General features: G+C 47.8%; 1 protein-coding gene across 1 annotated transcript in view; it reads right to left on the minus strand.

Moving 5' to 3' along the window:
- Positions 1 to 9,946, minus strand: part of LOC8031964 (E3 ubiquitin-protein ligase lubel) — a 36,073-nt gene extending 26,127 nt beyond the window's left edge. The window contains exons 1-4 of the mRNA XM_040221399.1: positions 9,735 to 9,946; positions 8,406 to 8,546; positions 8,198 to 8,302; positions 1,721 to 1,810 (exon numbers count right to left, since the gene is read on the minus strand). Coding sequence (XP_040077333.1) covers positions 1,721 to 1,810; positions 8,198 to 8,302; positions 8,406 to 8,546; positions 9,735 to 9,869 — 471 coding nt within the window. The 5' untranslated portion in view covers positions 9,870 to 9,946. The remainder of the gene's footprint in view (positions 1 to 1,720; positions 1,811 to 8,197; positions 8,303 to 8,405; positions 8,547 to 9,734) is intronic.
- Positions 9,947 to 20,805: the final 10,859 nt, after the last annotated feature.

Here is a 20,805-nt window from a genome sequence, read left to right on the forward strand (position 1 = left end):
CCCATGAGAAACTTTGAGGTCACATGACCTCTAAATCCTTCTAGCGGCTTCCGTTCTAAAATCTAGCGGCCCAGTCGATTCCGCTCAGCAGAGGTAATGCGTTATTGCCTCTCGAATTCTTTAATTCTCGCTTAACACGACCTTCCCCACAAATAACTTCACACGCCTCTCCTAACGTACACGAATCCGATTCATGGCACTTACATTTCAACACTGTTCATCCTCTTTCTGGGCGAAAAAAATCAGGCTCGAATAATCGAAGCGTAGACGAACTACTGTAGCCATTTGCCTGCAACGCTAGCTACCCTCCCGTGCCGGTCATGCGAGCTCAAATTCCCCCGGGTGAGACACCCGAATTCACCGCAGGGAACACGGGTGCACCCCAGACCGATCTTTCGCTGTCTGAACATTCACAGCGTCCAATTTGGTATGCGCTTGGGATTAGAGATAAGATTTATTAGATATACTTTAGGATTTATTCAATATACGGCTATAGACAAATAGGCGACAATAGGGAGTTTTAGTAGACCGTGTTTCCCCCTCCGCTAACCCTCCGCTACGAAGAAACCGCCACTGCGCCTGCGCGCCGATGGCCTTGGCTGTAGAGTTCTGGGTAGCGGAGGGGCTTAGCGGAGCGGGAAACACGGTCTACTAAAACTCTCTATTGACGTCATGCCGCCGCGTTAGCTCTACCGTCGGAGCCTGCGCAGGCGCTTCACGCGAATCTGGTTTCTGTGCATGCGCACTCCTGGTGGGGGGTCTATTTGTAAACAGCGCATTCGCCTTAAGGAATCTGTCCCAACTTTTTAGCTGTGAACAAAGCGTTCGTTTTATTCTCGGCCACGGCCACACAACGAGGCGGCTATGTTTCCTATGTGACATCATTGATATTGCCTGCTGGGGTCCTTCCCCTTTTCCACTTTCTTTTACGGCGCTTTATATGGGAACCCTTGATTGTAGTGCTTTTGACCGCACAATAGCAAGGCCATGAGAGGGGCATAGAGAGAGATAGAACCTTATTCAAACCGCTTATCCTTCCAATCAGCGTGATTACAACTTACAAAACAAGATGTATTTTGGCCGTACGGAGAAAGTCGAGAAACACCGATTGCACAGCAGAATGGCGTGTAACGTATCTCCCTATATTCATTTTGATCATAATATTTATAAGAATAAACTAGAGGAACTTACTAAAGTTAAATCTATCGGCCATTTTGCGGTTTTGGATGACGATCTTCCGTAAAGCTTCGCTCATTTCATGGAAACCACTGTATTGCGTCAAAACTGGCTCTAAATAAACGTGAACTCTTTGGCACCCCTCCCTTTTTACGATAACCTTGGGGCCAGAAATCTCAACATTAATAAACAAGGTCTCACGACTATTGGTACAGACAGCACAATGTTTTCTCGTGGCTGGCTAAACGCGAAATGGGGTTTAAAAACAAAGTGTATAGTTGCCCATAGCCACTTGCTGTGTATATGAAGCAGTTAATAAAGGTTTCATATAAACAGTGCAAGCTTATTTATTTGTCGAGTCACGTCCCCTCCGAGCCGAATAGCGAGGCATGATTCCCTAAGCTGGGGCATATATACTTGCGAGTGAAACTCCCTAATAAAGGGGGATTTCGAGCGATTTTTTTTGCCACTGATTGGTCGGTTTAATTTACTTAATAATAGGAATAACTAATTATTCGACGCACACAGATAAAAAGGTGCTTACCGGCGAGCTGCAGCTGTTGCACATCACGAGGCCACACTCTGGACATTGGACTTTTTGTAGCCCGGGATCTGTGAGGAAGCCATATTCGCACTGGGGAGACGAGGATGTGGGGACCGTGGAATGGGAGGATTAGTAAGGTTCCAAATGCACGGCTCACTGCTCATGACGTGAGATCATTATCTGCGGGTGCACGCCTCAAGTTTGTTCGAAGATTGTCTTCTGTATACATTTGTATGCTATGAAGATGAGTGCAGAGTGCCTTTGGTACGCTACCCTTCCGAAAGCCGCGTGCCAATTGCCACAAGGTCGGAACTACAATGCACAACGGCGGAACACACCGCAGAAGGTGCAAGTTCTTACATGCGTCTGACTGCATAGCCGGCGCTAGAGACTGACGAGCGCACAGAAATCACAATCTCAATGCGTTCGTCGTTTTTTTTTTTTTCTAGAGGCCAAACGCAAAAAAGCACTAATGACTATTAAAAAGGTGTATTGTGACACTACGGGTTTGCGGCTTTTGTTTCCGCCATTGTGCAAGGATTGCGCAGCTTCTAACGGAGGGCAGCTACTTTCAAAAATTAAAACGCGTAACCGCGTTTTTTTTTTTTTCTTTTTTTTTTTTTTGCGCGCGGTTATATTTTCACGAATTAAGGCGACGAGAAGGCGAACAATGAACTGAAAAGAAAGGTTTAATGGGCGAACTTGTGCCAACCAAAGATAAGTAACGAAAGAGCGTCGAAGCAGCAGAAAACCAGGCGGCGATTCGGCGGCGAATCAGAGAGCGCCAGCGAGACTGAGACTGACTCGACAAGGTCGCGGGCAGCTGCTTATCTACCGTGCGTCACTATCTCGAAAGTTCGGCAAAGAAGGTTCGAGCGTCGCGCGCTCGAGGCGAGGATGAACTGGCACTTTCGAGAATAACAAGGCAGAGGGAATGTTAGGTCCGCTGCGAGAATGACCGGGAATCCTCTAGAAGACCGTGACCAAGCGTTGCCTTCTCGGCTCTGCGGGCGGCAATATACAAGGTTGTTCGTTTTCGAGTTTTTATTTTTTTTTTTATTCGGGAGGGGGGGGGGGGAGGGGGGGGGGGTAAAAATCTGGTGCTATTTTTCAAGCTGATAATCGGGGAGAAATCGGATTTTTGTAGAAACATTCCGAAATACGGGTTTTTTCGGGGTAAATATAGAAATGTACTCAATAATACATTTTTTTTTAATTAGTGGGTATCACAAGTTTTTATAACCTGACGCGTTAAAACTGGAGGTCTGTTTCATGCTGGTTATTGGGGGGACATCAGGGTTTTCCAGCTCCGATTGCCGTCATTCGCTTCAAAGGAAGCACCGCCCACGGAATCCTCCTCTCTCTCAGGTGTCAACAAAAACCCCGACCATTCGAGGGACGGTCGTCTTCGATCAGATATTTCGCTATGGAATAAACCTGTTAAGTTTTCCCGATCTGTTTCCCCGAACGCTGTTCGTGAGAAAGGTTGCACGCCAGCGCGATGGGCATGCTACCCGAGAGACCAGGCTGGGCGTCGACACCTAACAGCGGTCGAACGGGGATTGATAGTGCAATTCACAAGCTGCGTGCAGCATTGCCTAGGCTACGTGGCGTGTCGAGGCGGTTCCACCTGCACAGCGGAGGAACGGAAATGTCCCTTTGAGGCCCCAACGCCTACTGTCGCTTTTCCTCGGCGGTCTTACGTAAAATGTCACGGTGAGTTAGGCGCGCTCGTTGGGCGGTTGGTCGAGAGTCGCTTAGCGTCTACAGTGCTGCACGCAGCTTGCGAAATGAACTCTAGGTCACTGTTGTCCCGATGTAGGCTAGCTAGCGTGTGTGCACCGCAAACTCCGTACGGCGCAAAAAATAAATAGGTTGGTTATGTGGTTTTGGAATTCGGGGAGAAATCGGGTTAACCCGATTCTCCCGAGACATGTTCGGGGTGTAAAAATCGGGTTTTACCCGAAAACGAACAACCCTATCGTTTGTGTATTCGCGGGAGGATTCGCGCGGGCGGAAAGCGGATTTTTTAGAGCTTGGTGGCGAAATAGACTCGTCGCTGGCGGAAAACCTGAATATATGGGTACACGGGCATGATCCAGACTTTTTTTTTCCGCCAGCGACGAGTCGATTTTGTCACCCGGCTTTAAAAAATCTGCTTTCCGCCCGCGCGCATCCCCCCGCGACAACGCGAGTTCATAAACGCGCCGTCAGAGACGACGATCTATTCTTTCTTTGTAGGCGAGCATGTGAGGCCTCGGTCATCACTCCAAACATCTTTCGAGGAAATACAAAAAAAAACAGTCTCCAGACGTTGGCTGGGTAGTGTTTCTTCCTTCTATGGCGGTCAGATTGGTCACACGAAAAACCGATCTTGGGACATAGATGTTCCACGGGTACCCTAGTATAAAGAGAACACACTTCGAACAGCTTAGGCGTGCGTCGCAGTTAAGCCATCATATCTGCGGCGGATATCATTGTCTGTTGTTAGATTTTTGTTTTGTTTAATAGTGGATGTTGTTATAAAGTACATCACGGACTGTTGTCTAACCTTGCGCGGTACTTTCTCCTTACCAGGAATGTTAACGAGTTATTTTTATTAATACTATATACACAATCGGAGTGATCCATCCTATAATATTGACACGTAGAAAATCTCCGCAATAACCTTATCCTCTGCTCATATTAGGGACTTCTAGAAAATCGTTACCGTTTTCCGCGTATACCGCACTACCACAGCTTAATTTAAGTCTGCTTTTGAGCGCGCGCTCCCGAGTGATACCCTGACTGCGGAACGCCCGCGCTTAAAAGCATGCTTCAAACGCTCTGGTGTATTGTGGTATACACAGAACACGGTAACGGTTTCCTAAACGGCCCTCAACACTAATGTTTAAAGATGAAAATATATTCGTGACGGCGCCCACGAGAAAACCGGGGAACGCAGGGCGTGTATACTCAACGCGTGTATACGTTTTTTCGTGGCTCTAGTATAGTGTTGGCTGTAACGTGTTACTAGTAAAGGCGTTACGGATGTTCAGCCGTTACCTATTTTGAGTAAAGACGAACGTACTTACGTTACTCGTTACATATTCTCAAAACTTAAAAATAAAAAATACTGCTTTTTCTTCTAGGCGTTAAGCTTTATGAAGTATTGTGTCTTTCTTCGCGTATATCTTCGTGAGTATTCAGGTCGAACCGTAAAAATATACAAGGTAATCATGTTAAGTTTCTGCACGTGCATAATGTTTCTTCAAATATGGCGCGCTTATGCACACCTCTAACGTCGAAACATTACCCTAGTAAAAAAAAATCATTTGTATAAGAAATTTCTTGTGTCCAATAAACACATATGAATCATACAAGATATATAAGAACATATAAGAACCATATAAGAATTATATGAGAACTATATAAGAATTATATAAGATATATAAGAGCCCCACAAAAAACTTATAAGAAACTTCCCACTAGTTTCTTATATGGTGCTTGTATGTTCCCATATATCTTATATAGCTATTATATAGTTTTTATATGGTTCTTATACGGTTCTTATATGTTCTTATATATCTTGTATGATTCATATGTGTTTATTGGACACAGAAATTTCTCATACAAATGAGAATTTTCAATAGGGTAGTTTCACAAATAAAAGCAACGCGAAAGTAACGCGCGTTACTTTTTAGACGCAACCGTAACCAATTCCTTTTATTTTAATGTAACTAGATGGGTAACGCGTTCTCTTTATTCGCAAGTAACGAGTCACCCATTTCGTTACCTTTGTTTTTCGGTAACGCCAACAATACTCTCCCAACGCCGGGCATGATGGCATACACACTAGGGATGCCGCGAACTTTTTTCGAATCGAAGTTTCGATGATCGAATCAAGCGGTTCAAAATGTTCGAAAGATTTCGATTTTTCGAATTTTCTACATCGAAAAATTCGACCGAAGTCGAATTTTCGAACTTGCTGAGCTAAGAAGTTCGACGCTTTTCGAACCTTCGACCTTATTACGCTAAGAAATTCGATCTTTTTCGAACTTTCGAACTTATTGCGCAGCAAAGTGCGATGCTTGTCGAACTATCGAACTTGACTGACCAACAAATTCGATGAATTTCGAACTTTCGACCTTATTTATCAAGAAAATTCGAAAAGTTTCGAACTTTCGAATCCTGAAAAGTCAGAATATCGACGAACTTCGAACTTTTAGGGTAAAAGTTCGACGCTCGTCGAACTTCGAAAGACCAGCGGACGGTTTCATATGAATTCAAGTAGTGAGGTACATTCGTAGTTTTGTTTTTCTCGAACTTTTACACGCGGTGCTGCGTTCCTTACGAAAGACAATGGCGTTTGTTTCAATGTTCTGGCATGCTTAGTTTTAAAGAAATAAATTTCTGAAGGGGCGAAAAAGGACGACGGGTTTTTGATGATTATCGTTTGTGCCAGATTTGAAGCGCGCTGTAGCCGAAGCTATGTGTGGTAGAGATGTTATACTTTTTTTAAGGATGATCTATGTATAGCCTAGGTAAGTGTGTACACTCCGGCGGCGAATTCTTGATAGTTTTTTTTTTTTTTTTTCTCCAGCTTTTTATCCCCGCATTTATTCTTTTTTTTTTTTTTTTCCTATTGACACAGGTATTTAGGTCGAAAAGACATAGCTTTGAACTTCCGAACCACTAAGCATGTGACGAGTAGTGCCTTCTGACAACGAGTTTCTAACAATGACCATCTACGCAATCTTTTATGCAGTGAAGAGCGACAGTAGCTATACATAATATGCATAAATAATTTCAGATTAAAATAAGCTCGACCACGCCCTCTTTCCCCTTATTGTTTTCTTTAACAGTCCGAAATATCTGGAAGGGGGGGAAGGAAACTGAAACCGCCCTCGCCCCCCCCCCCCCCCCCCCCCCCCCCCCCGCTACCCTCTTTTTCCCCGTTTTTCCTCTTCCGACGCCACTTGTATGGTAGAACGCTCCTCGACCTCGAGTTGTGTCGGCTTTTTGCGAGGCGATTCCTCCGTCCCAGAAAATAAACCTCCAGGACAATTACAAACTTAAAGTGCAGACCGCATGGTGCGTTTTTGCTCGCGATTCAGGCGCGTCGGCGTCAAACTGACGTCATTTCCTGCGCGCGGGCGCGCGTTTTCGCGGGAGCGTTGGTTTCTAGCCGACCCAGAAAAAGACGCGCGCGCCGAGGCGTCGAAGTGGCTCTCGCCCAATGAGGGTTGGTCGAACTATCACGTGATTTTGCGCCGTACGCTGTTTCGTATTCAGCACATTTCAAAGTGTTCAAAAGTAGTTTTATTTTCCATATAAAAGTTAAAAAGTGTTTCTTTCGACACACAAACCCGTTTTATTTACTTATTGGTTCATTTAATTCTCATTTTGTAGTATTTGTGTCAACATTTACATCGCGTGTGGAGAATCGTTATCTGGCAACGCTGATAGCGCGCGGCCGGCGGTGCTTGGCTTTGTCTGCATGCGGGTGCCCCCGCGTCAGCTTTCGCGCGAGCATTCATAGCGCGTCGCGTTTTCGCGTGCCGAAAAATGCGCCATGCGGTCTGCGCTTAACTTACTATATGCCAGCGTCACTCGGGCGGCGTTCGATCGGATTACTATCAGCGTGCAAGGGGTGGCGAGGTAGTTTACCAGGTCGCTTCAAGGTTTTTCTGAGCCTCAACCTCCTGCTCGTCCCTGGCCGTTTCGAACTGGATGAGTCTCGTAAAACAGTGTGTTCGTGTGATCACTACTGCGTGATGCAGGTTAAAGACTCCCCCCCCCCCCCCCCCTCTCCACCCCGGGCTGGCGGTCACGATTACTGATCCATGGTCACACGTCACTCTGCACTGGCAAATATTCTAGCACGTCCGGGACACTCGTCGTCTCATTTAATTGCCTGACCAACTTCGCAGAATCTAGATATCACACCCTAACTTTTCTAAACTTGATTTTGTGAAAACCAGTGAGTCGTGAAAACGTTATTTGAAACAAACTGTGGAGGAACTTGAAAACCGGACTTCGAACTTTGAAAACTTGGACTAGAAAAAAATTCAAAATCTTCGAAGTTTTTTTTCGAATTTAGCGTTAAAAGAAAATCGAAACCTTCGAACTTTTCGAACTTTATGCAGAAAGAAATTCGAAATCTTCGAATTGTTCGAACTTTATGTCTATAAAAATTCGAAGCGTTCGAAGTTGTCGAATTTTGTTTCCAAAGAATTTCGAAATCTTCGAATTTATCGAACCTGAAGTAAAAAAATATTCGAAATATTCGAACCCGAAATTTTAGAAACCGTGAAAGCTTCGAACTTTTCGAATTCGATACTGCACTGTGATCGAAAGTGGCGAATTTTTTTAATTCGAACCTTGATCGGTACGAAAATATCGAAATTTTTCGAAATCGAACCTCAGTTCGCTTCGCAAATATCGAAACCTTTCGAAATCGAACTTGGGGTGGTTCGCGACATCCCTAATACACACCTTAGAGGCTGAGCATCGCCTGAAATCGGGATCGTCTTCGAGGCAGCGTTCTAAGGTTGACCTGTTCAGCCCTTCCCACTCGTCCCTGGTCAGCAATGGCTTGAGCTGTCAGTCAAGGGACAATTGAGCTCCGTCACTTTCTCCGTAAGCACTCGCCCTAGAAAGACAGCTACAGGGGATCTTTGGGGCTCGGTTTCCACAGTCCTACCTTGTTCAACGTTTCATGGCGGTCGAGTTCACTGGGGCACTGGAAGCATGCCCACGTTCGACCTCTCTGGCTTAGTGTTGCTAAATGTCGTGCCACGCAAGTTATGCAGGCTTTATGCTGACAGGGCTCAAAGCACGCCATCTGGAGGAGAAAAAAAAACTATGTTTATATTAAATTGATAGCATGTGGTGAAAGCTACGGGCTCGCCAGACCAATCAAGCGGCTTCCCTTCACCACGCGACTCGGTTCCCTGCGCGTGGTGACGAAACGTGGTGGCGTGACGAAAGAAAGACGTACGAGCACGTTGCTCCCGCCCCTCAGTCAACTTTTGAAGTTGAATGAAATGTTCGCGGTGAAACCACGCTAAGGGGCGCCACTGAGCAGCACGTGCATGTCCCGTGGCACCCAGAATGTGAGGATGCCGCGTTCGTTTACATCGCGCAAGCTACAGCGATACGGCGTGATCGGTTGCTTTCGGACGCGGCGCGGTGGTTCGTTATTGTTCTCTCACCACAGGCACAACACACGCGACCGAAAAAGGTGTTCGTGTTCATCTACTGGCGGCTCGAGCGAAATCGACGCCGAGTAGCGGCCACGCCGAGAAGCTCAAGGGAGGAGATCGTTTCGACACTGTCGTCTGCTATCGCTGCTTGGTTCTCGTAGGCAGCGTAGAAAGAAACATCGTTTCCAGTCATTTATTTTGGGCTTCCACCGTGTCATTGCTATACGCACTGACTAGAAGAAGGTTAAAGGTTTTTAATGTTGTAAATTCGCTTCGCTTTTATATGGAACACCAATTTTACGCTGTAATGCAAGAAATTTATGGTGCACGGTCCGCGTGCTGAACAACGAAAACGACCTCCTCTCGTCCACCATTTTGCCTGACCAGCGTGCCCCGCTTAGTTCGCTGGAGTTGCGAATAGTCAAGAGTAACACAACTGGGAAGTACAGATATGAGGTTAAAACACGGCGAAAAGGTGTGGGCGTGCGAGATGGTACGCTCGAACCCAATGGCGTAGCCCAGAAAGGGGTTATTGTCGCGAAAGCGGTCAGAGAGACGGAAACGCTTGTAGACGATCACCGTTTTCGGCACTTCCTCACAGCTCGCATCGCAAACATAGCCCATACATCACGTGACCTCGATTGCGCGGTTGGAAACACTCTAAAATCTGGGCACACCAATCGATTCGCGTTCGCGTCTCCCGTTCAACAGATCTTACTACTGCATACATTCTACAACGTCAAACTGCAACGATCTGTTAGTCGTCCCACCCTTGCGAAACCACGAACACTCGCGAGACAGTTGGAATGCACACGACGCAGACTTACGTTTTCTTCCGAACATTCGCCCGAGCAGAGGGCACACTCTTCGAAGGTGGTTCCCCTTAGGTAATCCAACGCTGACGCGATCGACCTGTGGTCTGCGTTGACGGCGCACACGGACCTATCCTCAGAAAAGCCCATCTGGACAAGCAGTGCCGCCAGTGTGGCGTCAACGCGGCTGGCACATCGTCTTTCGCTCCTCAGTTTCTCGGCGTGTTCCTGGACAAAACGACGCCGATTCGAGCGACAGTCACACGGTATACGTTATCTCCAAAAACGCGGCGATCCAACATCACACGCAGCCCCTGACAGAGTGCGAACGGAAGGGCGTGTATTTCGAACGCCCGGCGTGCAGCACGTGCTCCATGCCTTCCACCGTGCTTTGGCTGCGAGCTCGAGGGGCGCAATACGCTGAAGTACCGTCGAAGACAGGAAACTCGCCCTGCAGCTGACGGGACAACTGAAGCCCATCTTTGTCGTTCTCACCTTGCGAGGGGCTATGGAATAATCAAAGCCTGTGAACTATGCAATTATGACGTCATCCTGCAGTGAGATCCAACGAAGACACATGATTGGACACGAGCGCAGCGTCGGCGTTCGGCTGAGCGTCATGTCCAATCAGCGCGTCGAAGGACGCTCAGCACCGGGTTCGGGCCCACTTGCTGAGTTGGCACCGTCCCGCTGTGCCGACGTTTCCACGGAGGAAGAGGGGGGTATTCGCGGGCCTCGGTTACTCCAGGCGGTGTTGGCTGAACCGGGCATCGTAGAATCTGGACAGATCACCGCGCCTGAGCCGGTCCTTACCTTAATCAGCCTGGTCATTTTGGCGTAGGCAGCCTGGACAGAGACGTAGGGTACAATTAGCAACATGGTGATTAAAACCGCGAAATAAACGCAGTATTAAAGAGAGCTTGATGAACGCGGATCCGCCTTTACGACTACGACAGAATCCAACAAAACGGGATTTTAAGCCGCTTACGACCCCCATTGCTGCTGCGCGGCACGGTAGTAATGAGCCGTCACAAGAGGCTTAAAAACCGGTCTCGTCGGACTCGGTCGCAGTCGGTTGCAACAGCGTGAACCAGTCTTTAAAACGCCGTTCACACATATGCAGCCGAGTACGACCGAGAGAGACCAGACAGGTCTTTAAGCCTCTTGCGACTTCTTAGGACCAGCTCCGCTGCAGCGCATCCGGTCCTAAGACGTCGCAAGAGGCTTAAAACCCGGTTCGGTCTCTCGCGATCTTACTCGGTTGCATATGTATGAACGGGCCTTAAGGCCCGCTCACACACCGACTGCTTACGACCGGAGAGGCTAAAAACCACTTGGAAGCCTTTCGTAGCGGCCCCTGCAGCAGCGCAGCAGCGCAGCTGGTCGCAAGCCGTCGTAAGAGACTTAAAAACCCGTCGTGTCGCAGTAGGTTTTGGTCGAACGCGAGTGTGTGAACGGGCCTTTTATGCCGACGGCAGAGCGACTTCGATTTCCATTCGTTTGTTGTTTGTCGTTTAGCAATGAACCTTCGACTAGAAGAGTTCTCCGTATACCGTACCACAGGTCATAATAGACTCTTTTCGAAATTTCGAAATGATGCATAGATTATGTGCGGCCGCCATTAGTTGGTCGTGCGCAGTGAGCACGCACTGGGCACGAGCGCTTCGTCAGCATTCAGAGGATACTCAGCTTGAAACGCATTCCACACGAGTGCAGCTTCAGTGCTCGGCGGGAGCTTGGAACCAATCATGGGCCTCACGCCGGAAGCGATAGGAGACCAACTAATGGCGGTTGCGCATAATCTATGCATAATTTCACAATTTCAAAAATGGTCCATAAGATTCTTCGGATCGTGCATGATGCATCAATGCAGTGGCGTCACGAGGGTCAGCGGCACCCGGGGCAACCCGCCCCCCCCCCCCCCCCCCCCGCCGCGACACCCCCCTCTTTGTGACGCCACTGCATCAAAGAAATCTGTTCCTGTTGCCACCAAAGAGCGTGCGGTAATCAGTAGCAACAAATATTAGCACCGAATCTGTTTACGTCTGCACCTATCCGCTTCCGCACTCCTGAAATGAAAAGACCGTCGCACGAGTAAGGCGTCGAGTTCGGCTAGTATAGTTCGTGTGTCCTAACTGATTGGGCACGAGCTCTAGGCGAACGCTGACGTAAAATAGGTTTTTGGTTTAGGCCCCGCGTTCTTGTCTCTGGAGTGCCCTACGGAGGATCCAGCGCGGCTTTGCTAAGGCCGCTTAACACATCGCCGTTTGTCCACGTTACACTGGCTATGCTCCGAATTTTGCTCGAGGAGATCCGAGTTCCTCCCGCAGGATCGCGTCATCAAACATAGAGCTGTGCTTGAGTCCGAGCAGAAGCAGGGCGAGCACCGGGCTACCCAATCGAGGGAAAGACCGCCAAAGAGAGAGACAGAACAACAGAGGCAGAAAGCGGACGATAGTATAGGAGCCTGTTGACCTCGCCGCGACGAGATCAAGTGTAGTTCGAGCGCTCTTTATTTCCTTCCACACAGTTGTGTTCAGGGGCTGGATTTCACGCGAAGACCGTTACGCTGGAGTGTGAGGAAAAAACGTTACACGCGGGGGAAGGCCACAAAGGAAACACAACCGGCTCCTTCCACGCCAAACGATCCAGGACCAAATTCAACCCGCTCGGATTCAGCCGAAAAACGATTATATGTCATTGCTGATACAGAACTGCAGTCCTTTTTTTCAAGCTATTTTTGCAATTACTTCTTTTTTAGGACACTGAATTTTGCAGATCAGGCCCCAAAAGGTAAAAAACAAACGCAATAAAAAATGTATTTTTTAAACGAGTCTAAAATATACACCTTTTTTGGTATGTCAATATATTCTTCTAAATAATCTCGTGTGTTTTGTTACGCATTTCCGGGTGTTTTTAAAGGGGTACTCCGGGGATTCGGCGACCTTTACTAGTCAAAAGGCGAGAGTTACAAAAAGGCCTGGCGGTGCCCTGCTTGCAAACCGGGGAGGACAAAGGGGAGCCAGCCATTCAAACTTGATGTAGCAAGCTTGCTTGCGGATATGAACCGCAAAGTAGACAGCCTAATACCTCTAAAAGCGACCGTAGACAGCACTAAAAAAAAGATTCGAGAAGTCTTTGACAAGTACGATGACGTCCTAAAAGAACCAGGCTCAGCATGATAAAAAAATTGAAGAACGGAGTAAGCGTATGGAAGCTGTGGAAAAAGTGAGTGAGGCTAACGAAATCGACCGATTGAGGCAAAAAGTGGCAAAGCAGGAAGTTAAATCTGGAGGTTCACAGCATCGCTAGAACGGAAAACGAGAACTTGCTCGACAAGATAAATCAGGTAGCGTCCAGACTGCAACTTCCACCGCTATAGGAGAGTGATATCGTTGCCCTGCACAGATTAGAGTTTTAGTAATACGTATGTTAGCGCCGTCCTCGAAGACGACGAAGAGTGCCCCAAGAGCGCTCCACGATCCGCGTGACTTAGAGTTCTTTCCTCGGTAGCCATACCTGCCTGACGTATATTAAACGTCCTTTCCTAACCTTCTCTCGGCCGCTCCCGTCTTCAATGTCGAGACCGTAACATCTCAGAAGTGGGATAGCCAGTGACCACGGCCCACTTCGGATCGAATCCTGCGGCTACGACTTGACACAGCGGCGCCAAACGAAACCTCGACATGGCTGAACCGAACGAGGAAGGCCAGCGGCGCAGCGAGCGGAACCGGACCCGACAGACTGCGGCAGCGGGCCCTCCCCGACTTCCAGTCACCGTTACTACTGGAGCAGGGAGCACAGGCCTTGGCGGTAGCGATGGCGCGACCACGAGCCAAGGTAGTGTGGCAGCTGGAAATCCTGAACTCTCCAACACCGCTAATCAAGGACAAGGAACATCGGTGACGAGCCCATCCATCGTCCCTCCGGCAATTCAGACTGGATTGAATGTACCGACAGGCGACCTTCCTGGACTTAATTCTCTTGTACAGGAGGCCGTACAAGCCGCCGTGCGAGGAGCGATCACGGGCTTGGCTGACCTGCTACGTTCCACAGCTCAGCCCACGAATGACGCAAGACCACCGACAGACTCTGGTAAGCTGGTACCAGTGTTCAACCCCGTGACGAATCCAGCGCAGACCATCGAACATTGGATAAGAAAACTCGACGAACTCTCTGTGATATACTCATGGAACGAGCGACAGACGTCGTGTTTTGCGCTGACGAAACTGGAAGGAATCGCTAAAACATGGTACGACGGCCTCGTCAGTGTCCAGCGCTCGTGGCTTGAATGGAAGGCGGAGCTGAAGAAAGCTTTTCCACCCGTCGTATGCTTACAGCGCCGGCACCAAGAGATGGAAGCGAGACGGAAATTGGCAAACGAAACTGTCGAGCAGTACTTTCATGAAAAAGTCAGCCTAGCTCGACTCTGTCAACTTCCTGAAGATCAGATCGTGGATTATGTCATAACCGGCATCAATGACGAATCTCTCGTTCGAAGTCTCAGCGTTGTCAAATTCCCGACACCGGAGGCTCTGCTGGAATGTCTAAAATGTTTGGACGACCGACTCGCCGTCATTGAGGAAGCGTCCCACCGGTCAGATGTGGCGACCGTTTCAGCGACTGTCAAGACAGTTCCATCGAATCACCGATCCACCCAAAGAGTTGTTAAACGAAAACCGGCCTTCAACTCTAGCGGTGAGCCGCGCTGTTTTAACTGCGACGAATACGGACATATATCTGCAAACTGCAGTAAACCACAGAAGCGAGAACGCTGCAGCAAATGTCAACGGATAGGACATAAAACAGCGGACTGCAGAGCAAGCGCCAAAGGTAGTACGAACGTCAAAAGTCATCACATTGAAGATAAACAGGAAGTGAATGCACGAAACGAGAAGTACTTTCAAGATGCTCTGGTAGACGGGAAACCCATTCGAGCTTACGTTGACCTTGGCAGTCAGTGCGTTACGTTGCGCAAGATAGATGCCGACGATTTGGGAATCAGCTATAACGAGCCGTCCCGGGGATGCAAGATTGCGGGCTACGGTTCCGGTCAAGTTCTGCCGTGTGGAATGACGGAAGCAAGCGTCACAGTGGACCAAGCTACAGCCCGCGTTCCAATCTACATTGTTCCAAGTGAAGCGCAAGCGATTCCGCTTCTCGTTGGACAGCCATTTACTGAGCAACCACATGTCACGATCGTGCGAAGAAGGAACACACTTCGCATTTTTGAAGAGAACGGCAGCTTTGCTGATGAAGATGACCAGCTTCGATTCGTTCAAGTTCCTGATCTTCCGCCACGTTCTGTCACGCTCTGGGCCAAGGAGTCTGTCGTGATTCCACCAGACTACGTGGGAATTGTTCGTCTGACGACCAAGGAATCCGCCACAGGACACGTCTTCGTTGACGCACAATTTCGAACGCAAGAGGGCAGGGAACACTGTCTGCCTGCTTGCGTAATCGACATCTCGGAAGGCGGCAACACTGTTTTGCCTATTTTGAATGTATCGAAGTCCGACCTCCATATTTCGAAAGGAGAAGTTGCAGCCACAGGATCCTGGTGTTCAGGAACAATTGAGACTGCGTGCCAGCGAAAGACGACGGATATGTTGCAACCGATTAAGGCGGAGGATGTACGAAAGGGGCCTCAGGTGACTGCTGAAGAATTTGACAGGCTGCTAGAGCTCATTAACGAGTTCCGTGACTGCTTTGCCGTCAACGTCTTCGAGCTGGGCTCTACGAGTGCGACAGAGATGAACATCGAGACTGTTCCTGGGGCAAAACCAGTATCTTTTCGTCCATACCGGCTGTCCTACGACCAACGCACTCGAGTAAACAAGGCCGTAGAAGAACTGAAAGAAGCAGGTGTTGTCCGCGACTCATCATCCGAGTATGCGAGCCCACTACTTGTCGTAAAAAAGAAAACCGGAGAGGAACGACTTTGTGTTGACTACAGAGCGCTGAATGCGATTACTAAGAAGGATAAGTATCCTCTACCTCTTATCGAAGATCAGCTGGACCGACTCCAGGGAAACTACTGCTTTACAACGCTTGATCTGGCATCGGGCTACTACCAAGTTCCAATGGCTAAGGAGTCCCAAGCTAAGACTGCTTTCGTGACGCCTGACGGACATTACGAGTTCTTAAAAATGCCGTTCGGTCTCACCAACGCTCCAGCGGTCTTTCAACGTATGATGAATGCCGTATTGGGACCGTTGCGATATGGTGTCGCCCTAGCGTACATGGACGACGTTCTTATCCCTTCCACCGACTTTAATGAGGGTCTTGCTCATCTTGAGCAAGTCTTCCAGGTTCTACGAGCTGCGAACCTTACGCTTCGTATAAGCAAATGCACCTTCATGACAGAGAAAGTCACGTATCTGGGCTTCGAGATCGGAGCGACTGGACTCAGACCCAGCGACTACAAAGTGAAGGCTCTAATTGATTTTCCAACACCGTCCCGAGTGCACGAAGTCCGACAGTTTGTTGGACTGGTCAGTTACTTCAGACGGTTTGTCAAGAATTTGGCAACTCTCGCACAGCCATTAACGAAGCTTCTAAAGAAAGACGCACCTTGGGAGTGGACCACAGAGCAGGACACCGCGTTCAGTGTCCTAAAGCTGCGCTTGCAGGAACGCCCTGTGTTGGCCCTGTACAACCATGAAGCCCCGACGGAAGTTCACACAGACGCAAGCAAAAAGGGGTTGGGGGGCATGCTACTTCAACTACAGAGTCATGGCCACTTCCACCCCGTGATTTACGTAAGTCGTCAAACGTCAGAGGCTGAGGGACGTTATCATTCATACGAGCTGGAAGCACTCGCCGTGGTGTGGACGTTGGAACGACTCAGGACTTATCTTCTTGGAATCGATTTCAACGTTGTCACGGACTGCAGCGCCCTACGGGGAACGATGAGCAAACGTGAACTCATACCCCGAGTGGCACGCTGGTGGTTGCGGTTGCAAGAATTCACCTTCACGGTTATTCACAGAGATTCAGCGTCTATGCAGCATGTTGATGCGTTGAGTAGGTCTCCGACTGGACCAGCGGAAGAGATGGAGGTGTGCGAAGGACTCCATATCTACGCTACAGCGATGGAAGAAACGGATGACTGGTTGGTTGCCGCGCAACTACTGGACGCCGGTGTGAAACACATCAGAGAGGTTCTGGAGAAACTTGCGTCCTCGGCCGAGGAGCGCCGCATCCACTCCGAGTATAAACTCCAGAGGAATGTTGTCTTCCGAAACATTGATGGAGACTCATCAAGGCTGCTGTGGCTTGTTCCGAAACCACTGCGTTGGCAGGTTGTGCGACGTTCCCATGATGATCTGGGGCATGTGGGGACGGAAAAGACGATCAAACGGATCCAGGAGAAATACTGGTTCGCAGGAATGAAGCGCTATGTACGGAGATACGTCGCCTCATGCGCAGAGTGCCTCTATAATAAGACGCCAACAGGAAAGAAACCTGGCATGCTTCATTCCATCGACAAGGTCGGTGTTCCGTTTCACACACTCCATCTGGACCACTTGGGACCGTTTCCAAGATCCAGACACGGGAATACGTACCTGATTGTAGCTGTGGACGGGTTCACAAAGTTTGTGATACTCACACCTGTTAAGAACGCAGGAGCCCAAGCGACTACGCGATGCCTGCGACACATCGTTGGACTTTTTGGACCGCCGACGCGAGTAATCACGGACCGAGGAGTGGCGTACACTAGCACGACATTCAAGAAGTACTGTGAAAACTCTGGCATCATTCACATTTTGACTTCAACAGCCACACCGCGTGCGAATGGTCAAGTCGAGCGTTTCAACAGGACGATCACTCCGGCGATTGCCACTTTGACAAAGGACAAAGGTGAGAAGATCTGGGATGAGGTTGCTGACCTTGTTCAGTGGAGCCTGAACAACACGTACCACAAAGCAATAGACAGCACACCGTTCAGATTGTTGTTCAACTTCGAGTCAAGAAGCTTGAATGGCGATCGCCTCGATGACGCTTTGCGCGACCTGTCTACTAAAACTAGCGAGGAGATGTCAAATAGAAGGAAGGCAGCTATCCAAGCCATCCGACTTGATCAAGAGAGGCAGAAGCGTCGCTACAACCAGAAGCGACGACATGCTCCAACGTTTGAACCGGGAGATATCGTTGTGGTTCAGCGAGAACCGACGTCGATAGGAGAATCGCGCAAGTTGCAGGAGAAATACAAAGGTCCGTACGTAGTCACGAAGCGACTTCCAAACGACACCTATCGCATCGAGGACATACCTGGCCACCAGCGGACTCAACGTTATTACACTTCAACAGCTCCCGTCGATAAGCTGAAACGACTCAACACATTCGATGTGGACTGTGAAGAAAGTTGTGAAGAAACATCAAGTGAGGGCACTTGATTGCTAGGATGGCCGAATGTTAGCGCCGTCCTCGAAGACGACGAAGAGTACCCCAAGAGCGCTCCACGATCCGCGTGACTTAGAGTTCTTTCCTCGGTAGCCATACCTGCCTGACGTATATTAAACGTCCTTTCCTAACCTTCTCTCGGCCGCTCCCGTCTTCAATGTCGAGACCGTAACACGTATAGGGGCAAACGCAAACCCCTAGGTTAGCGTTAACGTTGCGTCGACGGCACGTTACGGAGCGCGTCGAATACGCACTTTTAGTTAGGGATGCCGCGAACTTTTTTCGAATCGAAGTTTCGATGATCGAATCAAGCGTTTCGAAAGGTTCGAAAGATTTCGATTTTTCGAATTGTCTATATTGTAAAATTCGACGGAGGTCGAATTTTCGAACTTGTTAAGCTAAGAAGTTCGACGCTTTTCGAACCGTCGAACTTATTACGCTAAAAAATTCGATCTTTTTCGAACTTTCGAATTTATTGCGCTGCAAGGTTCGATGCTTGTCGAACTTTCGAACTTGACTGACCAAAAAATTCGATGAATTTCGAACTTATTTATCAAGAGGATTCGAAAAGTTTCGAACTTTCGAACTCTGAAAAGTCAGAAGTTCGACGAACTTCGAACTTTTAGGGTAAAAGTTCGACGTTCGTCGAACTTCGAAAGATTGGCGGACGGTTTCATTTGATTTCAAGTAGTGGGGTACATTCGTAATTTTTTTTTTCTCGAAATTTTACACGCGGTGCTGCGTTCCTTACGAAAGACAATGTCGTTTATTTCAATGTTCTGGCATGCTTAGGTTTAAAGAAATAAATCCCCGAAGGGGCGAGGAAGGACGACGGGTTTTTGACGATTATCGTTTGTGCCAGATTTGAAGCACGCTGCAGCCAGAGCTATTTATGGTAGATATGTTATACTTTTTTTAAGAATGATCTATGTATAGCCTAGGTAAGTGCCGTCTTAAGATGTGATTATTGTTATTCAACGTGAGTTTCGAAGAAATGTCCAAACATGTATCTGCATGCAATTATAGCCTAAACTTGATATTTATTTTTGTCTAAGTTGTTTGAGGTATCGCATTTAAATTAACACCACAGACAGTACATATCATTGCCATCTGCAGAATACGAAATAATATATTTATTGTTTTTTCACGTTAAGGAATAAATTAACTCATGGGAGAAGATTGCTAATAGTGTTCAAGTTCAGCACGTCATTAAAAGAAAACGTTTTTTTTTTTTTTTCGCTTCACGTTCCTGGGACGTGTTTCTTTTAGCCTGTCCACATTTTGCTAAAAAAAACTTGTTTCGAAGTTCTGAACCTCTGAATATGCAAGAATAGAACACTTCCGACGAATTCTTGATAGTTTTTTTTTTTTTTTCTCCTGCTTTTTATTTCCGCATTTATTCTTTTTTTTTTTTTTTTTTTGTTACTATCGGCACAGGTGTTTAGGTCGAAAAGACAGCTTTGAACTTCCGAACCACTAAGCATGTGACGAGCAGTGCCTTCTGACAACGAGTTTCTAACAATGACCGTCCACGCAACCTTTTATGCAGTGAAGAGCGACAGTAGCTATACATATGCATAAATAATTTCAGATTAAAATAAGCTCGACCACGCCCTCATTCCCCGTATTGTTTTCTTTAACAGTTCGAAATACCTGCAAGGGGGAGAAGGAGGCTGAAGCCCCCCCCCCCCCCCCCGCTACCCTCTTTCCCCCCGTTTTTCCTCTTCCGACGCCACTTGTATGGTAGAACGCTCCTCGACCTCGAGTTGTGTCGGCTTTTGTGCTTTTTGCGAGGCGATTCCTCCGTCCCAGAAAATAAACCTCCAGGACAATTGTAAACTTCACCGGATCGGATTACTACCAGCGTGCAAGGGGTGGCGAGGTAGTTTGCCAGGTCGCTTCAAGGTTTTTCTCAGCCTCAACCTCCTGCTCGCCCCTGGCCCTTTCGAACTGGATGAGTCTCGTAAAACAGTGTGTTCGTGTGATCACTACTGCGTGATGCAGGTTAAAGACCCCCCCCCCCCCCGGGGCTGGCGGTCACAATTTTGCACTGGCAAATATTCTAGCACGTCCGGGACACTCGCCGTCTCATTCAATTGCCTGACCAACTTCGCAGAATCTATATCTCACACCCTAACTTTTCTAAACTTGATTTCGTGAAAACCAGTGAGTCGTGAAAACGTTATTTGAAACTGAAACTGTGGAAAAACTTGAAAATCGGACTTCGAACTTTGAAAACTTGGATTAGAAAGAAATTCAAAAGCTTCAAAGCTTTTTTTTTTTTTTTTTTTTTTAATTTAGCGTTAAAAGAGAATCGAAACCTTCGAACTTTTCGAACTTTATGCAAAAAGAAATTCGAAATCTTCGAATTGTTCGAACTTCATGTCTATAAAAATTCGAAGCGTTCGAAGTTTTCGAATTTTTTTTACAAAGAATTTCGAGATCTTCGAATTTATCGAACCTGAATTAAAAAATATTCGAAATATTCGAATTCGAAATTTTGGAAACCGTGAAAGCTTCGAAATTTTCGAATTCGAAACTCCGCTGTGGTCAAAAGTTGCGAATTTTTCGAAATCGAACCTCGGTCGCTACGAAAATATCGAAATTTTTCGAAATCGAACCTCAATTCGCTTCGCAAATATCGAAACCTTTCGAAATCGAACCTAGGGTGGTTCGCGAC

This window comes from Ixodes scapularis, unplaced genomic scaffold (assembly GCF_016920785.2).
Source record: "Ixodes scapularis isolate PalLabHiFi unplaced genomic scaffold, ASM1692078v2 PGA_scaffold44__24_contigs__length_19508400, whole genome shotgun sequence".
Lineage (NCBI taxonomy): Eukaryota > Metazoa > Arthropoda > Arachnida > Ixodida > Ixodidae > Ixodes > Ixodes scapularis.